Source organism: Pecten maximus, chromosome 6 (assembly GCF_902652985.1).
Source record: "Pecten maximus chromosome 6, xPecMax1.1, whole genome shotgun sequence".
Lineage (NCBI taxonomy): Eukaryota > Metazoa > Mollusca > Bivalvia > Pectinida > Pectinidae > Pecten > Pecten maximus.
Window position 1 is genome coordinate 20,798,010 of NC_047020.1, and position 19,061 is coordinate 20,817,070.

The following is a 19,061-nucleotide window of genomic DNA, read 5'->3' on the forward strand; positions in this document are numbered from 1 at the left end:
ACAGGGATGTTATATCTTAGACATAAGGTACAATACATGTACAGCTATAATACATGTACAGTTATGATACATGTACAGTTATGATACATGTACAGTTATAATACATGTACAGAATTAATTAAGCTTTTTAGATTCTTCGTAAAGTTTATCAGAAACTTACTTTTTTTAAAGGGGAAGAAAAAATACAATATCATGTCGAAAAGTTTAAAAGTAACCATTGTTCAAGTTGAGACAATTTATATTTTAAGGGAGGTAATCAATGTTTAATGAAAGGGAAATATTGTTTTGATTTCATCTAGAAAATCTTGGCGGACTGAAAAGCTAGAAATATAACCCAGCTCATATTTAATGAATGCAAACTTAATCAGTCCTCAATGAGAACACAAAAAGTAGAATATTCTCAGAAACAAAATCCCATGCTTGCCAAACAAGATCTTTGATAGAAATAATCAGCAAAAAATACATTTCAAACACACAAGGAAATTATCACTTCAAATATCCATGACGCAACACCTATGGAAATGACACATGTAAAATACTTTGTTAGAACATAACACTCATGTTTAATTTAAAACGTCCACAAGTAATATCAGTTAATGAGTTGATGAAAGCTTGCTGTCCCATTACACAGACAATTAGTATAGCCAAGATGGATCACCAACACCTAGCCAGTCAACCCCAGCGTAACATTGACAATGGCACCAATGAAAAGTTGGATGCTTAATTCTGTAGGGCACATGATTTTTTTTCCTTTTAGACATTAATAAAAGACAGGAAAGAGAATTTGGCTCATGTGTCAAGGAAATATTTCATTTTTTTTCTTCTTTTCTTTAATAGCAGCTGAAGTAGTGTTCTTGTTTCTCTGCGGGTTTACAGTGAAATGGTAGAGAGAAGTATTGGTTCAATAGAAGAACGATTAAACAGTGCAAAAATGATAATAAATCATGTCATATGCCATATATTCAGAAATAACAGTACCAGTAATAAGTATACTAAAAGTAAAGTACAGGTAAATTAAAAAAGAAAGGAAATTTACCAAAACCAAAAACATATAGGCAATTTGTAGTTTGTAATGATACAAAATAAATTCAAAAGAATACAATTCATGTTCCAATATTTTCTTTATTGCACATGAACTTAAAAATCTCAGTTCATCATACAATGAAATATCCAACATGCTGGAAAATGAAGTGTAGAAGAGGCAGTACAGTTACCCATGTATATAAATAGTTACAGAATTGAGGGGGCAGGGATGGGGTCAATGGGATTCCCAGCACCAGGGGAGTGATGGAGAAAGGGGCAGGGGTCAAGGTCATGTTTGGGATTATCACCACACAACATTGCAGATAAGCACAACTCAATGATAACACAATGACATGACTGATACTGGCAGCTCTCATCTCCAGGCTGGTCTTGTACAATTCTTTTGTTGCAATCAAGATGGCAATTTAATTCTATAAATCATTATCAGCTTAATGTACCCATTTTTTACGTTACCAATTTCTTAGTATCTTTTCCAACATTAAAATGCCTTGCGAATTGCATATGAATAATTAGTCTGAACATTTAACCTAAAATGGTCAATTAAAACAGACACACTGTGGATCCAAATAAATGATATGTTGATGACAGGTTCCAGCATTATGAAATTCTAAGTAGCTATGACATATTATGTATATAAGCACTGATTCATGAAGATGAATGAGAGCAAAAATGATAAGACAACCATAAAACTCTAAACTACAAACCTAACTGATAGTTGAATCATTCAATGTACAAATACTGCACAGTAGTCTAAACCAGGGACTGTTATAAGGTATCTTGTATTACAGTAGTCTAAACCAGGGACTGTTATAAGGTATCTTGTATTACAGGAGTCTAAACCAGGGACTGTTATAAGGTATCTTGTATTACAGTAGTCTAAACCAGGGACTGTTATAAGGTATCTTGTATTACAGTAGTCTAAACCAGGGACTGTTATAAGGTATCTTGTATTACAGTAGTCTAAACCAGGGACTGTTATAAGGTATCTTGTATTACAGTAGTCTAAACCAGGGACTGTTATAAGGTATCTTGTATTACAGGAGTCTAAACCAGGGACTGTTATAAGGTATCTTGTATTACAGTAGTCTAAACCAGGGACTGTTATAAGGTATCTTGTATTACAGTAGTCTAAACCAGGGACTGTTATAAGGTATCTTGTATTACAGTAGTCTAAACCAGGGACTGTTATGAGGTATCTTGTATTACAGTAGTCTAAACCAGTGACTGTTATGAGGTATCTTGTATTACAGTAGTCTAAACCAGGGACTGTAATGAGGTATCTTGTATTACAGTAGTCTAAACCAGGGACTGTTATGAGGTATCTTGTATTACAGTAGTCTAAACCAGGGACTGTTATAAGGTATCTTGTATTACAGTAGTCTAAACCAGGGACTGTTATAAGGTATCTTATATTACAGTAGTCTAAACTAAATTTGATAATAATTCTTCAAATTGATATATAGTATGTTTGTAATAGTATTTAATTTCCTTATTGCCATCAACATATCACTCTTGATTATAAAAAAAAGGTTAAAATTCTAATATATTCACATTGTTCTCCCTACATACGAAACCAGAAAACAGCTGTCACAAATACCTTAACCTTACAACATCACCTACCTATGTTGAAGTCCACATCAAAATCTTTGTAGGTGTCGCCACTGATAATGGTATAGATGAGCTTGTGTCCATTGGGACTGACTGCCCGCACACTAATGACTGGGGTGTGGAGCTGGACATCCTCTCGGACAGTCGTTGTATAAAACTGCTGCTCAAAGCGAGGATGGGCATCACTAATGACTGAGATGGTTACATTGACGTCTACAGATCGAGGAGGAATACCTAAAGATTAAATATATATAAAATACTTAAGCATACATTTGGAAAAACCTAAATATCCCTTTAATTTGAAGTCATGTTTTGACTCCTTATAAAAGTTATGTATTGCCAACAACAGAATATTCCTTCACTTAGCAAGTGATTTAGTGATAGCATTTATACCAGAAGTGGCAGGAAAACTCCCTCAATTATTGATAATTTCATAAACATTTCATAAATCGTGACAGTGTGTCACCCCTACCTTCATCACTAGCCCTGATGGTCAGCACAAAGTCCCTATTTTGGTCAGCCTGGTCAAGAGGATTGGTCAGAGTAATTCTTCCATCATTGGTTCCAATGTTGAATCTGTCCTGGTAATCGGTCACAACAGTAAACTTGACCAGTCCATTGCTGTCACTGTCACGGTCAATAGCTGTAACCTAGGTAAGGAAAGAAGAAGGTCAGGTTCATAAGCATTCATTTTGATCATGTATTACAGTACTTTATTTCCCTCTCAAAAAACATGTGCCAGGGTACTATACAATATGCAGAAAAATTAATTCTAAGGATGACCAATGGAAATATTCTCAGCAAATATTTCTGGTAAGATTACCTTGTATTAGTGGTGCAGATATGTACATACTCATGCATTGGGATCAAATACACCTGAAGCTTCACAAATAAGTTTGTGATTTATGTAACCATGTACGAGTTCATACCAAGAACGGCAGACATAATGTATAGATCTAGACTCCATATTTGCATGATTTATTGATGAAGCTTCAGCCATGTCAGAAACCTACTACAGCATATCGACAATTCTCATGTAGTCTAGTGACCTTGACCTACCTGTCTGACAAGTTCTCCGGGCTGCAGACCGAGCGCTACCACTGTATCATACGGCTGGTTCACAAACTGTGGATCATTGTCGTTCTCATCCATAATGTTCACTTCGACAAGAACATGCGCAATCTGCCCCGACTCTCCCCGTACTGATACAACCAGGGTATATAATGTGTTTTCTTCTCGGTCAAAACTCCGCTCCTTTGTCTGAAGAACTCCCGAAGTCAGGACAACACTGAACAAATCCTGGTGGTTCAACAATGTGAACACTAGGTGCTGGTTCATGGGATCAAGTACTTGGATGACTGTGAGTGTCTGAGGACCTGGAGTATTCTCTGTTATATTGACAGAGTAAACAGGTTTACTGAATACGAACACCTCCTCCTCTGGTGAGGTTATCGATATTGTCACTGTGGAAGCCGATTTAAATAATCCATCCGTAACTTCAACACTTAATTCATAACTTTCCAGTAAATCAGCTTTATTTTTTATAAATATCTGTCCAGTTTGAGAATTAATCTTGAACTTTTCATCTGCATTACCATCCACAATGCTATAAACTAAAGTGTCAATGTTGATTGAATCAATATCCGTAGCATTCAGTTTGATTATTTCGACATTTTCCGTTGTTGGCAGTAAAATATCAGCATGATATGATGGTTGTGTAAAGTATGGTGGGTTGTCATTCATGTCGAGGATATGGATGACAACTTTTGCAGGCTCGACGGCCTGTAGTTGTGGGTAGCCCTTATCCCATACATACACGTAAAACTCGATCTTGTCAAACTCTTCATGGTCAAGGGCAGCCATACTTTTAATTGCTCCAGTGGCAGAATCCACAGAGAAGTACCTGCTGCCTTTTGGGTCAGTTATTTTATAGGTCACATGTGCGTTCTTGTAGGAATCAAGGTCAGTTGCATGTACAACCAGGGGTTCCAAACTCATGCTGAGAATCACACTGCCAACAGGGGCACTCTCGCTTATCTTGCCCTCGCACATGGTCTCGTCAAACACTGGTGCATTATCATTGAGGTCGAGTACCAGGATGACAACGCGAACAGTTGAGGTTGCACCTACAATGTTGGTTGCTGACACCGTCAGGTTGTATTGGTCACGTGTCTCATAGTCCACTTCATCCTTCGTATAGATGATACCCGAGTTTGGGTTGATGCTAAATACCTCATCCTCATTACCGCTGATGATGTCAAACAACATGGATGACTGACATAGTGCCTCCACGGGTACCACATGACTTCCCAGGGGGCAGTTCTCTCGAACCTCCGCCATAAACATGGCAGAAACAAACTTTGGGGCAGCATTGTTAGATATGGTGACTAATATCGTAACGGATACAGTACTGCTAAGGGGTGGAGATCCGTGATCTGTTGCCATGACAGTCAGCTGGTAGGAAGACATCTCATCTCTGTTAAGCTCCTGTGCGACAGTGATTATTCCTAGAGTTTCATCAATTTCAAACATCCTTCCAATGTTTCCTGAAATAAAAGTGTTTAATCAGTTAAATTGGCAGAATTCAAACTTTAACATTTTACAGGTATTTTCAAAACTGATCAAGCTCCAGACTTTTAAACTCTTTATTTTGTACTCTGGTCTAACAAGACGGTGACTTCTTACACACCAAAGGGGTAGTTCTCCATACCTATCGAGTTGTTTTACTACAAGGTTAAAGATTAATTTCAAGAAATTACACCTTCCAAAAAAATCTTTCCGTTACAGAAAAAAGACTGTGTATTTGAAATGTCAATAACAATCAAACACAGGGTAAATATGTACTTTTTCAGGAAAACATCAAATTAACACAGTGGTAATTTCAAAACTGTTTAATTAATATTGAAAACCTAACACTACTACTGGTGTGAACTTCCTTTGTAGTACAGCTGGGTAATCCTGCTTTGTTTTCTCCTGGGGATAATCATGCTGACATAATAATTAAGAGAATAGATCAAAGCTTGTAATTCTAGGGTCGGCCTAACTCATTACCAGTCGGTAGGTGTTAATTTATTTGTGTGTGAGGATGGTTGGGATATTTTCCCAGTCACACAGCCAAGCCTTAATCATACTTTGATGCCAAATTATTACAGCCATGCCCCTGTTATACACATAGGATAATTACTGGGCAAGATCATCCTATTGGTAAGAGTATTACATTTGGCAAATATATTTATTTATATAGCATACAGTGGTTTACACCTATATGGCCTACATACCTTCAAGGACATATGTCATACTACACAGTTATTACCTACATCTAGATATACGTCAGTTGGCAATTAAAAGTTTATTGAAAGCAAAACTTTTCATGAAATCTTTTATGTTATCACAGTCATTACAGTTAAGTTGACCAAATTTTGAATGGAATTTCAGGTAGTGTACATAATGAAGGGCAATAAAAATGCATGAACAGTGACATTTTTCTCCAAATCAGTTATTTTGTAATAAAATTTTCCACTTCCATTAGAAGTTGTTATCTAAAGTCCAGAGGCTATAGGAATCTTAGCCATATATAATTCTGTGTATATTCTGTGTAAAATGTCAATATCATCAAGTACTGTAAACATGTTACAATGTCCACTCGATTGTCGAGTATCAACAAAAATCTACTTATTTTTGTGAAGCAGTATGCGCCTACTGATTTGATTACAAAAGACTCAAATACAGCTCTATACTCAATGTAAAAACAAACTGAAATTCTACTGTAGACAACCTCTAACCTTGCCACTACCCTGAGATTAGACCCCTTGAATAGAACTCTCCAGTGTTTACAGAGAGCACAAACAGTCCACTGAGAACCATATCAGGAATGAGAATGACCAAGCAAGGGTCACAATTATTTGACTGGTCAACCACTGAGGTGCTTACTAAGAACTTCTGACTAGTAAGGAATCTCCTTCACAACATATTGACCAGTAGGAAATTAGCAGGAAAGATTTAAGTTCATCAAGTTCTACACCCCTTATCTCAAATCTTACACTTATATCACACTTGAGTCAGTGGTTGTCCGGTACATGTGTACTCTCGAGTCATTTCAGCCACTCATTCCCTGTGAAGTCATTTGTTTATTACCCTAATCTCGATAATATTTATAAAAATACATGAATCTTCGATCAAAATGCAAGATTTTAGAACCCAAACTTTAAGACAGTGTACATCCCTGTGGGTTCACTAAGATTTTTTATATATCATTTGTATAATAAATCCTCTCATTTTCCCTTGAAGATGAGCTAATCTGATTTTCTTGTTTACATTCCAGTGTGCTCTGGCTTTCTATTTTATTGGTTCTTATCTAAGGTCAAGGTCAACTTTGTAGAGTATGATGACCTGTTCTTGTGATGTCACATGATAAAAGTCACACAGCAGTTTGATATTTGCTTCCCCATTTCTAGGGCTGAGTTTTATCAGATTTATAAATCTATGGTCTGTTGAGATAAAACTGTGGTATGAAACCTTCATGAGACAAGAGTTGTCACCCTTACCTGATGTGATGGAGAAAGATAACTCTGCATTTTGACCTTTATCTTTGTCAATTGCCATGACCTCAACAACTGAGGTACCAATGGCTGCTGTCTCAAACACACGGCCCTCGACAACGTCTTCCAGAAATTCTGGAGCAAAGTCATTATGGTCCAACACATGGATAGAGACATAGGTGTAGTTCCTGTGAGACTGTTTCCCTTGGTCACGCACCATCACTGTCAACTGGTGAACTGACTGTACCTCACGATCAAGCTCCTGGTTCACTCGGATTACACCTACAATGCCAGAATCACAAGCTCAAAACTCAGATATTCATTTAATCATTTCTTATAGAAACTAAAAAGAAGAATGATACACAAATGATAATCATCAGCTATAGATCAAGTCAGATTCAGAGGATTAATATTTGCCTTAATCTATACTCCAACCTTTATCAATATCTTAAAGATTGATCTTTCAAGATTATGATATCAAATATTTCTATGCTAAGACTTGAATATATTCATTGTATGTCAAACACAAAACCAACGTAATCACCAGAATCTTTGCCAATCTTGTGTAGATTATTTTTTATCAATAACTATAACCATGGCAACAAAAAAATATTGAAGTCTGATTTCTTGGCTGGTGTGACATGTAAAGACATTAGGTAGAGTTAAACACACTCTAATCAATAGAATTATGTAATTTCCTTCTGGCTATACAGTCTAATTACCAGTCACAAAAGGATTTCTCATCTTCAATTAAAACAGATTGCAGAGCTTCAGGTCTGTTTGTGGCTCATTTCCAAGAACAAAATTTGACACTCAACAAAATAAGAAACTAGTACATCATGACAAATATGACTGTAGTGCATCACTCCTGACTAGGTTGTGTAACCTACATGTAACTACTACACAAGGCTTCCTCAAACTTCAGCATAACAAACAACTTCTGTCAAATTTTCAGGAGTTAATGAGATTTTTGGGACGAGAATGAAATAATTACTAGATTATGATTTCGTTACAAAATATTATTATATAATTCTATTATCTCGGAGCTTCATCCATCTTCTTTCCAAACTGACCTGTTTCAGAGTTTATTTCAAATTTGTTGTCAGTGATGCTGTTTGCTGTTGCCAGGATAGTGTAAAATAATCGGCTGTTTTTGTCACGGTCAATGGCCGAGACCTGAAGTACTGTGGTCCCAATGGCTGCATTCTCGGACACGTTGGCGCTGAACTGAGGCTGAGTAAACATCGGAGCATTGTCGTTACTGTCCAGAACTCGGAGAACAACCTGGGAAAATAGTATCACAGGGACATGTAAATCAGTTAATGCACATCTAAATGAATTACCAAAGGACATTGTATTTGTTTTTATTACATTCTGATCTATACAAGTGCTGAACCAGAGTACCAGGTTCACTGTTAAAATTCAATTGTAAAGCAAATTACTGAAGAACCATCAGACATTTTGTCTTTCAATGATTATTTCTTTTGACTTTTAAATCATCAAAATGTATTCTAATAAGAAAAATAGCTCTGACAGAAATATGGACAAATTTATAATTAAAAAAATTGTACTTATATTTATTAATTCGATGTGATAACCAAATACAGATTGAACAATTTCAGCTTCACCAGTACTACCTTTAGATCAAAGACATGACTGCAGAAAGTTAAAAGAAGCCACATTTCCCTTGGAACAAAACTACATAGTGTATCCACTGTAATTAACAGTATTACCTACTAGTTAGTGCTTACAATAACATCATCATATCATACAAATCATTTCCATAAAGTAATGGAACAATCTAAAAGGATTCCATTTTCTCCTTCGTTTTTTTTTTCTGATTGTCCATTATTTATTCCTTTCTGTTTTTCCAAATTATCAGTCTTGATAATGCGCACTATTACTTCCATGAGTAATGTTATCAACAGGTTCTTATTTTTTCATTTTTTTCTTTCTTGGATGTCCCTGAAAGTTATGTCCCTCTGATGAACAAACTGCTAGTTCTGAGATTAATACAATTATCTATTTACATACTCTCATCTTTTTTGTACCTACCAGTAAATTAAACAGAGTTATCTTCCCTGATTTCCCTATAACCCGTACCAAATGTTGACAGTTAGTGACTGGGGGGGGTTCTATGAAAACATATGTTTGTCTAAACACACCTGGAATCAGTTTCCTGAATAAATCAGATCTATCTCATTGCCAATCTTGCATATCAATGCTTATAATAGTCTGAAGGATAAAGCTTGTGTGGAGACAAGGCCAGTATACACCGCTATCAACATACAGGTCTCCTGTGTAACATAACAAACTTGGATAGCTTACGATAACCTTTCTGTCCTTCATTAACAAAAACAGAACAAGAACGAAAGACAATTGTACAATGGTATATATTAGAATGTACCCATTGTAGATAAAACTGTATAGAATGATTGCCCTTACTCATCGTAATGAGTTGTGTATAACAGGAAATTTCTTTGATTACATCCACAAAATACTATAACAATATTTTGTATTCCCAATGGGGGAATTGATGGACAAAGAATACAAAGTGTGTCATTGAAAAATACAGAAAGCCTAAATATAGTTTTTTATAACTGCCTGTTAGTTGATAATCATTTCACTTACTTTTCCATCTTCCTATCAAAATTATACATATGACCCGTGTTACGAACTTTTTCTTCTACATTTAGGCAGACTTTTAAACAGTTTGGCCCCATTATAAAAACTGAATACTGCATTTTATACAGTATAGGTTCATATAGGTACGCCCTGTCTACTTAAAAATCAATAAAATCAAGTCCCTTCCAAATTATGAATTCATCAGATATGTGATGTAATGCAACAACAAGTAGACTGCAGGCTACACTGAGTAATATTGAAACACAAAATGTGTCTTTAAATACAAAGCAGATAAAATTTATACTTCTGAATTATAAATCTACCTTAATTCATTCAGCGTTATTGTGATAGATCTAAAGCAATTAAGTTGCATTTTAAATAAAAACATGAGAGTACTGCAATAAAAATATTTCAAAATGCTAGCGGGAGAATTGAACATTATTAACTAGAAATGCCGGTAGTTTTAAGGGAAAGACTAAAAATTCTTTTTCAATCAGATGATAATTATCAAATTTATGTTGAAAATTAATTTTAAAGCAGAGGACTTCTACTTAAATATTTTCCTAATGCACTTGAATTTGTTTTCAATTCAATTTTAGTCTTATCTTCAATAACATAAAATTCATCTGACACTACATTAATGTAGATAGCATGAGTTTGTGTTGGTGGAGCAGTACTTGTTGGATTTATTGAACACGAATGGTTACAAACACTGGATTGAATGGTGTTATGCTGGCTGTGTATTTGACATTAGGTGAGCTATTAGGTATGTAAATCACACAGGGTAGTAGCAATGTATTGCAGTGTGGCTGTAGTGTAGGTAATGAAGAGAGACAAGCTCCTCTGAAAAAAATCCATCTTCTGAAACTGAGTCTGACACTATAGCCCTTCATATAAAGATTTATGTTTTTGTTCCAGTACCCCTCATCTCTGTAGATCCTCCCCCGCAACAAATTACACCCAAAACCCCAGGAGCTGTATCTCACCGACAACAGGTAGAACAAGTGTTCAGCTTATTTATAAATACCAAGCTTTACCTCAGCCCAGGGCAGGAGAAATGGGGTGGAGTACTTCTTACGAAGGTACATTATATATCAGTTTATTATGGAATTAATGACACAACACTTTATTCCTCAATACACTCCTACTCTAAACATGTTACACAAAGTCGGGTGGTCTATATACAGAACAAGGATTTATTAGAGATATAGTACAGTAATCTGGTAATCCCGCACCTGGCACGAATATCACCGTTGAAATATCCCAGTCACGATATACTGCTTCAACGCATTAGCTACGTTGGTACATGACTCTGAAAAAACTTAAATCACTCCCCGATAGCTCAAGATTAATTTTGAAGATTTTTTTTCAGATATTAATTATTTTACTTTCATGTGGAGAAATCAGAAAGTGCTCATGTTATTTTTAACTCTGTACGTTGAACTCTTTGTGCCCCTGCCCCCACAAATGTGGTATCTATTTCTCATCACTAGAAAACTCCAAAGGTGCCTTGATGGCAAAATTGTTGTCCAAAGGTGCCTTGATGGCAAAATTGTTGTAAATCGGAATTATTCTTTACAAAAATTTCATTAAATCCACGAAAACTATAATAAGGAAGTATATACATTTAATATGTACGTATTCTAAGACACTTGAAAATGGAGGGAAGAATGGAAATATGTTTTTTTTCCCTTCATGTTCTTTCCTATTGTAATAATAACTGTTATTTCATTCTTCCGTGGTATGCCTGTAAAATCTATTTAATTAAAACTTTTTGTTTACAATAAAATTTCTGCCATATTTGAATCACTCCCGGATGTTCTCGTCATTATTAAAACATCAGAGTTGACATAATTTCTAAACGTAAAAAGGATTTTTTGTCTGCCCATCAGTGTCAGATGAAGATTTCCTGCATCAGCAGTTTTTGGTACATATACATCACTTCAATGTTCCACATATGCAGATCATCACAAAAAAATCTTGCTTGTTATGTTTCATTTTTGTACATTATTTTTTCAAACTATGAAGGAAATACGTCATATTCTGTCCAAAAATAATTAATTTATAGCAAATAATTAAAACAGATTCCACTCAAGCCAATTACACCTGATGTTCAGAGTACAAGACGCGAGATAACTGCTTGCCTTTAAGGCAACTGCTTTGAAAATCTTCCACTTAATCTTCTGTATACAAAATAATCTGCTCGGAAAATTTTGAGGCTCATTATATATAATTCATTCAATGATAAAACAGGAATTAAATTTCAGGAATGTTCTTTTTCATGAAAAATCTTCTCAATATATATACTGCCCTACAAAAATTGATCTGTCTACTTTTAAAGTGCAGAGGTCACTTTGTGTATAGTCCGACATGTTGTTAATTGTTCATTGGGTGTGTTATATATATATTCCAAGTGTATCAAATGCCCTAATAGGTAAATCAACACACACTCTATAGGTACATGCCACCCTGATTCCCCAAATGACAACCATTCTATATCTTCCACAGAATGAATCAGCAATCTGTATGACGCCATTATCCTCATGAATGGACATTTTTTCTATAGGTCCCAAAACCACTGCAGTTTATCTGGAATCTATTTTTTTGTTTGTTATTGTTTTGTAGTCTGCTATTTGACATTGGTTGATGTTCCCACCCTTGTATTGGCTGTTTCAGTATACCATACATATATGTTATCACGTTTATGTCTCTTCCCTGTACCGCTATAGCCACACTCTTCCCAGTGCCGCTGTGGCCGCACTCTTCCCAGTGCCGCTGTGGCCGCACTCTTCCCAGTGCCGCTGTGGCCGCACTCTTCCAAGTGCCGTTGTGGCCGCACTCTTCCCAGTACCGCTGCATCCACATTTCCAACCCTTTAAAGGTCGATGTCGTACATCTAAGATGCATTTTTTTTATCTCAAGAGAGAGAGAAAAAATACTCGTAACACATTAAGTGTTAATGTTTTAGCTGCTGAACTGTAATCCAAAATGGAACTCTTCCATCCCCCTGCTCTAGTTTTTTAGGTACTTGACACAATACCATTGATCTCTTTTTACTTTCTCTTACTTCAAAAAAAAAACTTCAGATACAAAGAAAGTTCAGTCTTATTTTAAATAACCTTTTCTATATCTGCCATTATTTCCATCACTTGCTTATTTCTGCCTTTTCAATACTGCACTTTTAAAACCACATTTATTTTTTCTCTTTCTCATTTTTGTTACAATTGGCTCAGTGTCTTTTTTCATTAGACATAATTATGGTTGTCGTTGACATCATGAGCTCACCAACTGAAGTAGTCCACTGTGTAGGCTGCTGAGGTGAATAATTGATTCCAAGCCCAAGCTAGGTGATAACCAGTTAGTGTCCTCATCAATATTTAATCTGTGATTGATGATGGGTCTGTGTGTCTGAATGGCCCCTATGTCACCTTACTCTACTATACACACTGGTTGCAGAACCCCAGCAAAATGGCGTCTTTGTTCTCCTAAACTTCAGCAAAGTATATTCCTCTAATCAAATCAGTAATGCCGCATCCTCACTTTTTATGCAACAGAATGTCAAGCTGGGTCAGAAAAGGTTTGGAAAAGGTCAGGTAGGTTCAACCAGAAGTCAATAGGGTTAGACATGAACACAGAGAAACTGTAAGCATGTCTCTAGGTCAAAGGTTACATCTACCGTAGCAATGCAATCCAAAAGGTCAAAGGTTAGATCTACCATAGCAATGCAATTCAAAAGGTCAAAGGTTAGATCTACCATAAGTAGAAAATAGTTGATGGTATTTGAAATATTGAGGGAGTGATGGCTCTTGTTACTGTATAGTAGAGATAAGAGAACGGAATGGAAGGTTGGTGACAGTGGAGATGAAAAAACATAAAATGGAGCGAGATGATCAGAAGAGATGGACAGACAGAGTGATGAACTGATGGAGAAAGAAAATAGCTGGGAATGATGGAAGTGACAACAAGGGAAGGCACCAACACGACACACAAAACGATGATGTGTTCATAAAGGAAAGATTATAAAACCATTATATTTCTTTTTAAGTTTTCATTGTCCATAGTGTATCGAGGCCCTGATCATTAAAGGTATAAATTACCACCAATGTATGGCCTCATGGCAAACAATCAGCACTTTTAAATCAGATATATAATTATTGTCTAGACTAATGAACAATGAAGTTCTTTTTGAAATTATCTTTTCCATTTCAAACACTTAAAAAAAGTTTTCAAACTTAAAAAATATTAGATAACAATCACAAATGGTCTACTTATCACAAGTGAATTTTCCTATTGTTTTTTTGTTTGTTTTGTTTTTGTCTATTTTGCAAACAGTCCTTACAGGGGATGAATTGCTTCCTTCCTATATCAATTATCAGGTAATTGTACTTATGTACATACAGATATGTCTACCATACATGAATGGGGTAAACCAGTGGAGATCACAGACACTGTGGCATCACGTCTATACAGGACATGAAGCAGAGTAGAACAGAGAGTGTAAACACCTGTAACAATACAGACAATACAGGACATGAAGCAGAGTAGAACAGAGAGTCACCTGTAACAATACAGACAAGTTCTTATCATGGCAGGAAACATCAGGAACTGACATTAGTCCCCTAAAGACATCACAGATCCTGACAAAAATCGAGACACAAAACTTTGGAAGGAAAAGGTTCTTGCACCACATGTGGTACCTATCATACACCATTATTGACAGCAGTTTGTACAAGTGTCTTAATTTGTCATTTATGTATTGGAACCATAATTTTTTTCTTTATCATGCCTGGTAGAAGAGTAGATTTAATACAATACCAATCCCCATAGAACCACTCTGTTGAACCTTGGGAATTGTTACCTTGAAGGCCATATCCTCCTTACACTTGCTACACACAAAAACAAGAGATCCCAGAGGGATCTTGGCGCCCACCATTGAATGATCTTCATAGGTTCCATGTCAGATTGATCTTTTCTCTACTTTTCCCTTCATTTTACTAATCTGTGCAAATTTAGACATCCCTCCAGTACTTTTCAAACAAGGGAATCCTAGCTATATAAGAAATTTGAGATTTAACGATAATGGCTGTTTGTTTGCCAGGTTGTTTTCCGGACAGACTGGTCCAAAAATGCAATGCAAGTGACCAAGGGGAACCTACTTATGAAATTTGAGAAAGATCCATTCAGTACTTTGAGAAATAGAGATAACAAACTTCAATTGTCAAAATCCAAGATGGTGGTCTGTCGGCCATATTGTTTTCCAATTGATCTCAAAATGCAATAAGCATAACGAGGCATTAAGGGGAACCTCCATATGAAATTTGAGAAAGATCCCTTCAGTACTTTTTCAGAAATAGCGATAATAAACTTCAATTGTCAAAATCCAAGATGGCTGCCTGTCGGCCATGTTGTTTTCAGATTGGTTTCAAAACGCAATATGCATAACTAGGCACCAAGGGAAACTTACATATGAAATTTCAGAAAGATCCCTTCAGTACTTTCTCAGAAATAGCGATAATAAACTTCAATTGTCAAAATCCAAGATGGCTGCCTGTCGGCCATGTTGTTTTCAGATTGGTTTCAAAATGCAATATGCATAACTAGGCACCAAGGGAAACTTACATATGAAATTTCAGAAAGATCCATTCAGTACTTTCTCAGAAATAGTGATAACAAACTTCAATTGTCAAAATCCAAGATGGCTGCCTGTCGGCCATGTTGTTTTCTGATTGGTCTCAAAACGCAATATGCATAACTAGGCACCAAGGGAAACCTACATATGAAATTTCAGAAAGATCCCTTCAGTACTTTCTCAGAAATAGTGATAAAAAACTTCAATTGTCAAAATCCAAGATGGCTGCCTGTCGGCCATGTTGTTTTCAGATTGGTCTCAAATCGCAATATGCATAACTAGGCACCAAGGGAAACTTACATATGAAATTTGAGAAAGATCCATTCAGTACTTTCTCAGAAATGGTGATAACAAACATCAATTGTCAAAATCCAAGATGGCTGCCTGTCGGCCATGTTGTTTTCAGATTGGTCTCAAATCGCAATATGCATAACTAGGCACCAAGGGAAATCTACATATGAAATTTCAGAAAGATCCCTTCAGTACATTCTCAGAAATAGCGATAACAAACTTCAATTGTCAAAATCCAAGATGGCTGCCTGTCGGCCATGTTGCTTTCGGATTGGTCTCAAAACGCAATATGCATAACTAGGCACCAAGGGAAACCTACATATGAAATTTCAGAAAGATCCATTCAGTACTTTCTCAGAAATAGTGATAACAAACATCAATTGTCAAAATCCAAGATGGCTGCCTGTCGGCCATGTTGTTTTCAGATTGGTCTCAAATCGCAATATGCATAACTAGGCACCAAGGGAAATCTACATATGAAATTTCAGAAAGATCCATTCAGTACTTTCTCAGAAATAGTGATAACAAACATCAATTGTCAAAATCCAAGATGGCTGCCTGTCGGCCATGTTGTTTTCCGATTAGTCTCAAATCGCAATATGCATAACTAGGCACCAAGGGGAACATACATATGAAATTTAAGAAAGATCCCTTCAGTACTTTCTCAGAAATAGTGATAACAAACATCAATTGTCAAAATCCAAGATGGCTGCCTGTCGGCCATGTTGTTTTCCGATTGGTCTCAAATCGCAATATGCATAACTAGGCACCAAGGGGAACCTACATATGAAATTTGAGAAAGATCCCTTCAGTACTTTCTCAAAAACTGAGATAACAAACTTCAATTGTCAAAATCCAAGATGGCTGCCTGTCGGCCATGTTGTTATCCGATTGGTCTCAAAACGCAATATGCATAACTAGTCACCAAGGGGAACCTTCATATGAAATTTGAGAAAGATCCATTCAGTACTTTCTCAGAAATAGCGATAACAAACTTCAATTGTCAAAATCCAAGATGGCTGCCTGTCGGCCATTTTGTTTGCCGATTGGTCTCAAAATGCAATATGCATAACTAGGCACCAAGGGGAACCTACATATGAAATTTGAGAAAGATCCCTTCAGTACTTTCTCAAAAATAGCGATAACAAACTTCAATTGTCAAAATCCAAGATGGCTGCCTGTCGGCCATGTTGTTATCCGATTGGTCTAAAAACGCAATATGCATAACTAGGCACCAAGGGGAACCTACATATGAAATTTGAGAAAGATCCCTTCAGTACTTTCTCAAAAATAGAGATAACAAACTTCAATTGTCAAAATCCAAGATGGCTGCCTGTCGGCCATTTTGTTTTCCGATTGGTCTAAAAATGCAATATGCATAACAAGGCACCAAGGGGAACCTACATATGAAATTTGAGAAAGATCCTTCTAGTACTTTCTCAGAAATAGCGATAACAAACTTCAATTGTCAAAATCCAAGATGGCTGCCTGTCGGCCATTTTGTTTTCCGATTGGTCTCAAAATGCAATATGCATAACTAGGCACCAAGGGGAACCTACATATGAAATTTGAGAAAGATTCTTTCAGTACTTTCTGAGAAATAGCGATAACAAGAATTGTTTACGGACGGACGGACGGACGGACGGAGGGACGGAGGGACGGACGGACGGACGGACGGACGGACGACGGACCACGGACGCAGGGCGATTTGAATAGCCCACCATCTGATGATGGTGGGCTAATAACCTCTAATTTTCAAAACTTGTAAATTATTTTTCTGCAATTGACAGAACTGGACATTTCTTAGACAAAAATATAACAGTAATTTATTTAATCCTTTCTAACATATGCTTGAAATTGAATTAAAAAGAATCAATTATTTCTGTGTGGCCCAAACAATGTAAAGTTTTTGTGGTTTGGAATGCGAAAATTGGTTAAACCAATTTATACACTGCGGGCCAGAAATATAAATAAAACATCCCCTTCAATTCCATAATCTTGTTTAAAAGTTCAAGTTGCAATATACCACGTCACACAAGGCAATCGTAGCCACTTAGTGCTGAAAGGAATTTTCAACTGAAAACTAACTTCAAACAAGAGATTTGGTTAATCCTGTAAAAAATCTGGCCGACTATTTGATGTCTGTCTCCAGATTAAGGTAAGTCCAGTTTAAAACCTTTAAAATTGTCCCGCATACTCCTACATTTGTACTCTTCTACACTGGATAAAACCAAAACTTGATACCGATCCAGTACCAAATTCACACTATAAATCTCGATACCGATCCAGTACCAAAGTTACAGTTAAATCCCTATCAGTTCTGGCAGAAATATGAAAGTGTGAGGTTAAGAATTCTGATCACAACATAATGGAGCTAATTTATCTAGATAGCTGTTCATAAATACATGCTTTCATTTCTGGTTTATCTCTTAAATACATCCTTTCATTTTTGATAACACCGTTTTATTTTATGATGATATTTCATTTTGACAAATGATAACGACCTCCACTGTAGTGTTTCCTGCCACTTCCTGTAGTCAAGTCACTCAGTAAACTGATACAAAGCTAGTTATAAATCACATGAAATATGATATTTTGGACTTGAAAGAAAATAAGTATTAGGTGAAGATATAAATATCTAAATGCATCACATGTGACACATTGAGATATCTAAATGCAAAACAACTATATATCCTGGTCTAAAATGAAAGTTACTCATATCTGATAAGCTTAGATATCAACATGATCACTAGTTCAATTACAAACATTTGAGTGACTTTGATGGGTTCCTGATGAAAAGATATCTCTGATGTAAACAGGTAAATAGTTACCCCTTTTTCTAACCTAAAGTCTATAAATACTTACACAGAAGGACAAGATAATTATTGACGTTTTTTTATACTTACCAGGTAAAAGCAGACATTTTAGTTTTTTCCCTTTTTTCTAGTTTCAGAGTTAAGTTCATATCACTTTGTTGATAGAAACTATCAAAGAGATCAGCAGTTCAGGAAAGCAGTAAGTATAACGATGGGCAGAGTGACTTTATGAAATTGTGTTAATACAATCATTTACATTAGCTATTTCAGTTATCACAAATATTTACAAGGTTACAATATCTCCAAACAAATGTCAGGATTAAGGCGCAAGGATTAGCAACCAGATGGACTTAGAACAAGCCCGTCAGATACCACCCAGGGCGAGGACTATAAACAGTTATCACACCACCAATGCAGCAAAACCTTCTGAACATCAGGTCAGACAGAAAGCATCCTACAACTGGACAAGAAACATCTCCTCCTTTGCTTAGACAGAATATTACAGGATGA

The 19,061-nt window shown here is 36.1% G+C and overlaps 1 protein-coding gene across 1 annotated transcript in view; it reads right to left on the reverse strand.

Annotated features, from left to right (window-relative positions):
- Positions 1-19,061, reverse strand: part of LOC117329209 (protocadherin Fat 1-like) — a 154,764-nt gene that overhangs the window by 27,066 nt on the left and 108,637 nt on the right. Inside the window, 5 exon segments of the mRNA XM_033887028.1 lie at positions 2,665-2,886; positions 3,125-3,302; positions 3,712-5,198; positions 7,197-7,472; positions 8,264-8,474. Coding sequence (XP_033742919.1) covers positions 2,665-2,886; positions 3,125-3,302; positions 3,712-5,198; positions 7,197-7,472; positions 8,264-8,474 — 2,374 coding nt within the window.